The sequence below is a fragment of the Peromyscus eremicus genome, chromosome X, assembly GCF_949786415.1.
Source record: "Peromyscus eremicus chromosome X, PerEre_H2_v1, whole genome shotgun sequence".
Lineage (NCBI taxonomy): Eukaryota > Metazoa > Chordata > Mammalia > Rodentia > Cricetidae > Peromyscus > Peromyscus eremicus.
Window position 1 is genome coordinate 115,908,708 of NC_081439.1, and position 9,738 is coordinate 115,918,445.

Below are 9,738 nucleotides of genomic sequence, written 5' to 3' on the forward strand. Positions count from 1 at the left end.
AGACTTGCAGCTTAATACATTATTTCATGTTCTACTACTTCTCTTAATTGGTGGAAGGTTCATTGGCTTGGGATGGACTGGAATGGCTTAAATGGTTAAGTCGCATGGCTTATGGATTCTCATTCTTTTCCAATGGTGCACTGCCACGTTAAATCCATAAGTTGAACTGACAAAACATTTGAAGGAATAAGTGCAGTCTAAGGATTTTTAGTTGGAGGTCTTCAAGTTTACTATATTCAAGAGCATCTTTTTCAACTTCATGGCTGGACCTGGGTCATGCTGCCTCAGGTTTTCACTTTTTTAAAGACCACTTGCAATACATTTTTTTTCTCCATACAGTGTAGTTTCATAGAACTAAAACAAGTCAGGCATCCAACTAAATGTCAAGTTTGCAATGGCTTATAGGGGCCAGATGGGAGACCCCAATCCTAAGCCATTTTTTATATTGACTAAAAGACTAATTTGAAAAAAAAAGTCAAAATATGAAGCATGTTTAAAGGTCTTCATCAAAAATTAAAAAAAAAAATCACCCCCTCCCAATTTCCAGATTGCTATTGATAAACAACAGCTGCATTAGTGCCTTTAAGTGCCATACATGCTTTAAAAAAAATCCAAGTGTTGAATTTGGAGGACTTCTAATATGCTATTGAACATTTGTGGTTTTTTTCAAAAGTTTTTTTTTTTTTTTTTACTCTAGAAGGCATTTCCATTGCCATGAAGTACAGTATGGTTCACTGTACTATGAGGAAGGTAAGTGCGCAATTTCGACTTAGACGGAAAAACTAGTTTGCTTTGCTTACCATCTTTGCTGTTTCACAGGCATTTGGTGCTTTAAATCTGATGTGGAATGCTGATAGAGTCACTTTTTAGAAGTCATAAGCCTTTAGGAAGTTGGAGATAACTTCATTGCTTATCTATTTTCTCCTTTGCAATCAAGCTGTTCCTTTAAAAGTGAGACACTACAGAGTTGCAAAAATTTGAAACAGTAAGAGCAAGCATCGTTTTGCAGCTTCATGGTTGGTTTTGGCCAAACTTTTTATTTAGTATTCTGTAGTTGTTTAACACACACTTAAATGGTCTTACTAAGGGAGGGGAAAAGGGAGGTCCTTGTAGATTCCCAAGGAAATGTCAGAAAAGCAAAATACGGCCTGCATCCATTTGCTTTTTGGGGTTTCTGGGTAAACAGCACATTCCTAGGAATCTGATCTCAGGTTTTTTTTTATACTGTGAGCATTGAGGTTTCACTTGGAAGACACCCTGAAATCATGAAATCCTAAGAGCAGCAACACCCAACCAACCCTCTCTAATAGCACAGGCAGGGCGATTCATCGCTCAGTGGAGACCACAGGACATATAGATGGCTTAATGTTTGTGGAAGATCTTAGGATTGCTTTCCTCATTAACTGGGAAAAATCAGGAAATGGCCTTCAGGGACATTTTTACTTGGAAAATTACAACACTAGTACAAGTCAAGGCTTACACATTTAACATTTGCTTGTTGAAAGCAACTCATAATATCAAATAAAATTAAACACGTCTTACTTTTTCCCTCACAAGAACATAAAAATTATTAAGGGGAACAGGAAATTTTAAAAAGGTAACACAATTTTTCCTTTTAGTAGTCCTTGGGAAGTTTATGACAGAAAGTTTCCATTTTTGTTTGTTTCTTTGAATGGGGATTTTTTTTGGTCCAAAAGTTTTGTTTGTTTCTAGTATCTGCTTCTGCCTCCCCCTCTATCAGATCGGCTTCCTCCACGGCCACCACCTCTTGGTGCTCCGCGGCTTGAACTGCTGTAGGAATCACGTGGAGGAGGGTACCCCCTTTCCATAGAAGGGGGAAGCCCTCGTTCTTGTCTGCCAACGCGATCACGACCACTTGAGTAGAGATCACTTCGGCTGCTTGAGTAACTGTCTCGACTTCCACCATATCCGTCACGTGAGCTGCTGTAATCATCATAGCGACTGCTTCCACCATAAGATGGCGGGGGCCCTCGTGTAGGTGGAGCACTACGTGAGTTACCTGCAGGGTCAATGGTCAGGTAATATGGCAACACTATAAATTGTATATATACAACAGTTAAATCTGAATTTACAGAATTCTTGTATTATAAGTTTACTTTCTCAACTGGGAAGTTTTAAACTCTACCATTGCTGGCCACAAAAGGGAATTGCTCATCTGCTGAAATACGGAAATGGATTGATTTTAATGTTTGTTTGAAAAGACTGAAGACGTTGTGTATTTCAAGAGGACATTCCAGACAGCTTGTTATTTTATAGTAGACACTCAGCCACTTTCCAGTGATAAGTTGCAATTTTGAACTGTTGAGTTTCCTTCATATTGCAATGGTAAATATTTGATCTTGTTAATAAAATTTTTAAATTGTATTTTCACTGTTGGGGGAAAACACATAAGGCTGCCAATTTAAGCAAGCAAAATCCCCTCCAAAGCAAGCGAACAGCCTCAAAAGAAAAGACACAAAAAACGAAACAAGGAAAGAACCAAAAAGCCCTCACAAAACTAGGAAAAGCCCAGCTGATAAAGTTACCCCTTGAAAGCAAGCAAAGGTCCCTTGAAAAGCAAGCACCACGCAGCCTATTAATCCAGCTCATGAACCTAAAACCTCAAGCTGGTGATATTTAAGATCCTTAACCGGTATCTTACCATAACTCTCATATGAATCTCTGTAGGAACCTCCACTTGGATGATCTGAATAGTCACGATCCCGACCATATCCATCTCTATCACTAAATAAAAAGCAATTTTTTAATTAAAATATATATTTTCCCCTAAATTACATGTTTATTTCATAATATAAATGTAATACACTCTAAAAATTCCCAAATCCTTTAAAAATAAAAGGCTCAAATCTCTTCATTTTTTTAAGCTGTCCAATGTAAAATAAATTTTGTGAGGATGAAGAGACATGGGCATGCCATGATCCTGTAGAGGTCAAAAGACAACTTTGTGGAATCTCTTCTCTCCCTTTCACCTTTACATGGGTTTCAAGGATGGAACTTGGGTTGCCAAACTTATTTGGGAGGTGCTTTGAACAGCTGAGCCATCTGCCAAGCCCTGGAGGCATGAAGTTTTACAGCAAATACAAGGAAACCACAGAAGTAGCCACTTACCTATAGCCTCTTGATGGGTAGTCGTCACGTGAACTGGAATGACCATAATCACGGTAAGGATAATCTCTTGGCGGTGGTGCATAATCACGGGTATCTCGAGAACTTGGGTAGTCTCTGCTTGAATAGCTACAGGAAGAGAATTTGGTTTATGCTTCTGATGTGCTCTCTTTCAACAGAATTCTTCATAAAAGAAACTGTGCTTTTCTGTTACCTGTCTTTAGTGGAATATCCATCATCTCTCGGGGACAAATAAACATCTCTGCGAGAGGGAAGGGGCTCCCTTCGTGGTGGGCCTCCATAACTATCTCTTCCACGTGACACAGGGGCTTAAGGGAAAAAAATAACCATCAAAATCTAGCCATCGAAAAGCTAAAGTGTGAACTTATACTCAGGCTAAAAAAAAAAAACTGATTTAATCAAATATCATATGTAGCTAAAACAGAATGCTTCCTAGTCACATAATTTCAGTGCTCATTAATTGTAAATATGAGATTAATTAGAATCCTTTTAAGCATAAGCATTAAAAAGAACTTACTAATGTGTGTGTGTGTAGCATGAATCTTAGCAGGTCTTATTAATAAAATCAAACCTGAGGCCAGTTATTGGGGTGAATGCTGGAAAATCAGAGAAGCAGAACAAGCCACAGCTACTTCACCTTGCCAATTCCTCAGCTGATCTTGTTTTCTCAGACTGGAAGCTTCTGTGTCCTCATCAAATGGATCTCAACTGAACTGCTGCTCCAAAGCCTGAAAGCTCAACCAGCCTAAAGTTTCTAGTTTCTGGACTTCATGCCTTATATGCCTTTCTGCTTTCTGTCATCACTCCCTGGGATTAAAGGCTCACTTTCTGGGATTAAAGGCGTGAGTCACCACCACGCTTGGCTATTTCTAGTGTAGCCTTGAACTCACAGAGATCTACGCCTCCAGAAGGCTAGGATTAAAGGTGTGAGTGTCACCATTTTCTAGCCTCTGTATCTAGTGTCTGTTCCATTCTCTGACCCCAGATAAGTTTATTAGGGTGCACAATATTTTGGGGAACATAATACCCCTGTGTGTGTGTGTGTGTGTGTGTGTGTGTGTGTGTGTGTATGTGTGTGTAATGGTGAGGGCGTGTGCATGCTATAACACACATGAAGGTCAGAGGACAACTCTGTAATCTCAGTTCTCTTTCCACTTTTGTTTGTGAATGGGGGATTGGATTCAAGTTCTTGCACTTGAGAAGCAAATCCTTCCCCCACTGAGCCATCTCACTGGCCAAGTATTTAAAAAGAATAAAAAGAAAACAAAGAGTCTCCCTAGGTAGGTCTTGAACTCATGTCAATCCTATTTTCCTCAGTGCTAGGACTGGACATGAACCAACCACCATGCCTAGCTTCAACATAGTGTTATGGTAGCAGCACAGATTGTAAAGCATGCAACAGTTACCTCTTCCCGCCATTCCACTGCTGCTACGAACTGGTCCTGAAGGTGCTGATCTTTTAGGAGGAGGACCCCCACTTCGTGGTGGTGGTCCTCTTTTTACTGGAAGAGGTCCCCTCGAAGAACTCATGGTAAAATTCATGGAATAGCCACCATCATCTATGTTAGAAAAGAAAGAAGATACATCGACCCAATAATCAAGAAAAAACCATTATAACACTGAAGAAAAAGACTGAGAACTATTTGCCTCAAGGAAAACAACAGAAAGAATTAATTATGTGCGTCATGACCATTATCTTTTCTGCTTAGCTGAGGAGGCTATCTTTGTTTTCCATTGAGCAAGAGTTAGGACAAGAGTTCAGGACCAGCCCGAATTAACAACAGAGACCTTGTTTCAGAAATCCACAAGTCTTTTTTTTTTTTTTTTTTTTTTTTTTTTTTTTTTTGGTTTTTCGAGACAGGGTTTCTCTGTGTAGCTTTGTGCCTCTCCTGGAACTCACTTGGTAGTCCAGGCTGGCCTCGAACTCACAGAGATCCACCTGGCTCTGCCTCCCAAGTGCTGGGATTAAAGGCGTGCGCCACCACCGCCTGGCTGAAATCCACAAGTCTTATAGACTGGGAAAACAATAGTCCTAGTCCTGAGCCATTTGGTCCATAGTTTTAACACTGTAATTTAATTTAGGCCTCCCATATTTTCTTCTCAAGTCATGAACACTACATTAACGGGGTGAGTAGTCTCCATGTCAAAGGCAGCAGTTCTCAACCTGTGGGTTGTGATCCCAGGGGTGGAACAACCCTTTCACGGGGGTCGCATATCAGATATTCTGTATATCAGAGACTTACATTACAATCCATAACAACAGCAAAATTATAGTTAGAAAGTAGCAATGAAAATAAGTTTATGGTTGGGGTCACCACAACATGAGGAACTGTACTAAAGGGTCGCAGCATTAGGAAGGTTGAGAACCACTGATTTAGCCTTTCAAAAAGAATGCATATACTGGTTGGTGTGGGTCTGCAGCTTTTAACTTAAACACCAAGCCTGAGTTCCAATCAAATTACCCATGTGTCCTCCACGTGAGGGTGGTCCTCTAGTCCCTCCACTTCCTCCTCTTCCTCCTCGAAGGCCTCTGGGAGGACCTCTGCTTCTTGGAGGTGGAGGTAGTCCACGTCTGCTAGTTTCAAATGATGGTTTGGTGGCTTGCTCCACCTTGATGGCTTTTCCATCTAGGGACTTTTAAAACAAAGAAATTTTATCAAGACTGAAAAGAAACACAGGAACTCTTGTTAGGCATATAACTTTCAACATTAGCTACAAAATTTGGTTGTGGAATCACTATAAAATTCAGAATAGAGACTTGGTGTGGTCTTTTATTATAGCACTCTGGGGACATAAGCAGAAGGATCTATCTCTGAGTTTGTCAGCCTGATCTATAGTCAAGATCACATGGAGACCCCCTTCTTACTAAATAAAATTAAAAAAATAAAATAAAATTCAGGATAGTACTACCAATGGCTATGATCAAAAGTCTCTGGATATACACACACAAAATAAAAATTCCAGAGCTGCTCTGGACTCAGACTTGGATAACACTTTAGTTATTTTTGTCACCAGAAAACCCCTTTATATTAAACAGAAAATCATACCTTTCCATTCATATCTCTGGCAGCATCCTTTGCATCTGCTGGGCTTTCGAAAGTGACAAAAGCAAATCCTCTGGACTTGTTGGTTTCTCGGTCCTTCATCAAAAGCACTAAAACAGTTTGGGAGGGGGAGGTTACTTTCGTTCAAACAAAAATAACCTGAGCACATTTACAGAAAGCAAGCTCAGAACTTCTTAGAGGACAAAATACGTTATCATGTCAGATGATCAGTGGATTCAAATTCATCACAGCTTGTCTTTTCATTACAGTAACACAGCATATAATTTTAGATAACTCACCTTCCACTATTCGTCCATATTTGCCAAATACTGCTTCAAGGGCTTTCTCATTTGTCTCTGTATTGAGCCCACCAATAAAGAGCTTTCCTGGGCGATCTGCTTCAACCATTTTTTCTTCCAACCGATGGGAGTCTGCTGAAAAATAATATTATCTCTCTGAAGAAAGTTCCCTAAGTTTACTGAACAGCTTAACTGTGGCGCCTGTTTTATAAAATCTTTATTCTTTAGTAACTAAAGACTCTGATAACCCTCAAGAACAGTAGAAAACCAACTGAAATACTTTTGGTTAACAGTGCAGTGCAATTTTCATTAACCGGGTTAATAGGGTCTGCCTAATTTAGCAAACCTCTGCCCTGGCTGCTTTTAGTCAAAGAACAGCTATTCAACATTTGAAAAGGCAATTTTTACTTTTAAGTGTATTTTACTTTTTTGATACAAAGTTGCAGCCTTAAGAGTGCAGGAATTAACAAACTGGGCCACCACACCCGGGTACTATATTGACCACTTTCAAATGTATTTTACTTTTTTTATACAAGGTTGCAGCCTTAAGAGTGTAGGAGTTAACAGACTGGGCCACCACACCCGGCTATTGTGTTGACCTGTTATCTTTTAAACATTCCGTTACTATCACCCTTCTCGCTCCCCCGCAGCGAAGGCTATAAAAGACTTCCTATTCATTCAAGGTCATCAGCCAGATGCACCAAGTAAAGACCAAGCCCTTTTCTGGTTTAGATTACCTAGTAAGTTTAGGCACAAATCTTTAAGTTAGAACAAAGTCGCCGCATCTAACCCAACAAAAGATTGTTATCTGGTTGAAAAGATAAAAAGTGTCAAAGTCAGAAAATAGCGGAACTCAGAATCACACACTGTTCACACTCCTTCCCTGTGCCGGCACCTAATTAAGACTCATTAAAAACCGCGTGTTAAAGACAAAATGGCGACACTTGGATCCAACCCAGAACCACCAACAACCGCTGGGCTAACTAACTTTTGCATTGACACTGGCAGCGAAAACTCCAAAGGCTTCCTCTCTTTACCGCCAAGGACCAGAGGAAGCCGCAGAGAAGTCAACCAGCCCATCATTAGCATCGGCGCTGTCCTGGTGCTAGTCCCGTGGTAGCTCTGTGTCCCTCCCGCCCCACCTACAAAGCTGTGCGCTGCGCCCTCCGCCCTCAGGCGACAGCCAAACCTCCCGGAGACGCACGCAAGATAATGGACCCCCTAGTGTGCTGCTTCCACCCCTTCTGCTTTAAATAGGTTGACACCTTTGGGCGTCTTAAAATGGCGCCCGCCACCACTCTCTCCAGGGAAACAAATGATCTCCAGCCTTAACATGACAAGACTGTACGGAAAACAGGTCAAGGAAAGCAGGCTCCTACCCGAGGGGACTGCGACGGTCTCAAGCTCCTGTGAGCTCGTTGACAGGACCTTCACCGCTTCAGTGACAGCTGCCGGATTCTTGAAACGGAACGAAATGACGCTAGGAATACTGCGCAACGAGGGCGAACAAAGGAGACAGCAATCTTTATACTACCCGGGAACGAGGCTGAAGAACCCGGATGGAAATTAAGCTTAGAATTTGAAGCACGAAGGGAGGGAGGGCAGTGGTTCCCAGACTCTTCATTGGCCGTCTCCTATGTCATTTACTATTTGCTCCGCCTCTTCGTGTCTCTTAAAGTTCTTGCCGGTGTACAATTTTTACTGTTTGCCCTACCCCCACCCATTCTCCTCCAACGCGCCTTTTAGCTTTGTGCTAAAACTGCACCCTGATTTATTGAATACAAAAGTAAACTTATTGAGCGGCCTAGTAGGCCAAGCATGGTGTAAAAGTTTTACTTTTGCATAAAATCTTAATTCCAAAAGCAATGTGAAAATGGTAGAGGTACAATGCCAATGTTGTAGGAATAGCAAACAAGTTTAGTTGCTACCTATAACTCCCTACATTTTCTTGAACAATAACTAATAAATGGGAAGAATCTGGCAAGTAATTGTTAGGTGAAAACAAATTGAATGGCACAGAAAAATCATCCATACAGAATAATTACCGACTACCTATTAGATTCCTATAACAACCGTGAACAAGTGAGACTAGGCTAGGGCAGAGTTAAGACTGCCAAATAAAAATACACGATGATAGCCAGGGTGCTGGCCACGCCTTTAATCTCAGGACTTGGAACGTTGAAGTAGGGCAGCTATGAAGCTATGAGTTCCAGAACAGCCTGGATTTGTTAGATGCTGTCTCAAAAAGAAAAGGCAAAACAAAACCAGGAAAAAAAATGCTACCAGTTATGTTTGAAGTTCAAGTGAGCATTCATACTTTGTTTCGTGTTTTGAGGCTAGTCTTGGAACTCACAGCAGTCCTCCTGCCTCAAACTCTCAAGTAATGGGATTACAGGCATAAGCTACCATACCAGGTTCTGATTCTAAATTTTTATGTGCCCTGTGGAGGGAAAATTACATTTTTAAACTCTTTTGAGGCAGGGGAGTTCTCCCCCCACCACACACAGTGTTTCTCTCTATAGCCCTGACTGTCCCGGCTCTGTAGACCAGGCTGGCCTCAATCTCAGAGATCCACATGCCTCTGCCTCCCAAGTCCTGGGATTAAAGGCGTGTGCCACCACCGCCTGGCTAAGAGTTGTTATTAAATAGGAATAATTGTGAGGTGAGTAAACTGAAGCTATCTTGAGGAACTTACATTTTTACATGAAGGACATCTGTCAGTCATTCCAGCAATATCTATATTACAAAGCACAACATGTTTTTAAGTCTATTGTCTCGACTTCCTTCTCTAGGATTGAAACTAGGAAAGATCAGAGGGAGGGAACCCAGACCCGGTAAGACAAATGTCTCATGTTCTCTCTCATCTGAGGTTCCTAACTCCAAATCTTCAGATGTGAGTACACAATCTGGATTAACTGCAGAAATCAAGAAAGTAAAAATGGTATGATTTTGGAGGAGCAGTGTTGCGTGAAACCTAAATAGTCTTAACAAAACCCAGAGCCATATCAGGGTGAAAGATCAGAGAAGCAAAACAAACCAAAGCTACCACCTCTTACCTCACCAACTCCTCAGCCTGAAGGGCTGAGTTCCTGTCTCCTCCCGCCTTATATTCCTTTTTTCCCCCAGCCATATCATTTCCTGTTTCCACCTTTCTCAGTGCTGGATTAAAGGTGTGTGATCCCAAGTGCTGGAATTAAATGTGTATGCCACCACTACCTGGCTCCGTTTCTCTTTTAGACTGGATTAAT

General features: G+C 41.2%; 1 protein-coding gene and 1 non-coding gene across 2 annotated transcripts; both read right to left on the minus strand.

Moving 5' to 3' along the window:
* Positions 1-1,001: 1,001 nt before the first annotated feature.
* On the minus strand, positions 1,002-8,026 carry Rbmx (RNA binding motif protein X-linked). Its single transcript, XM_059250819.1, has 9 exons — positions 7,870-8,026; positions 6,491-6,622; positions 6,195-6,301; positions 5,610-5,781; positions 4,554-4,706; positions 3,341-3,455; positions 3,130-3,255; positions 2,663-2,745; positions 1,002-2,020 (listed from the first exon to the last, which is right to left on the minus strand). The coding sequence occupies exons 2-9, from the start codon at positions 6,597-6,599 to the stop codon at positions 1,710-1,712; spliced, it is 1,176 nt and encodes a 391-aa protein (XP_059106802.1). The 5' UTR covers positions 6,600-6,622; positions 7,870-8,026; the 3' UTR covers positions 1,002-1,709.
* LOC131900292 (small nucleolar RNA SNORD61) lies at positions 6,372-6,443 on the minus strand. The gene has a single exon (XR_009376194.1). It is a non-coding gene; the product is annotated as a small nucleolar RNA SNORD61 (small nucleolar RNA).
* Positions 8,027-9,738: the final 1,712 nt, after the last annotated feature.

Coding starts and splice junctions, on each gene's coding strand:
- Rbmx (XM_059250819.1), bottom strand. CDS start 6,599: ATGGTTGAAGCAGATCGCCCAGGAAAGCTCTTTATTGGTGGGCTCAAT. Junction 5,782..6,194: donor CCAGAGATATGAATGGAAAG/GTATGATTTTCT, acceptor TTGTTTTAAAAG/TCCCTAGATGGAAAAGCCAT. Junction 2,746..3,129: donor TACCCATCAAGAGGCTATAG/GTAAGTGGCTAC, acceptor CTTTTTATTTAG/TGATAGAGATGGATATGGTC.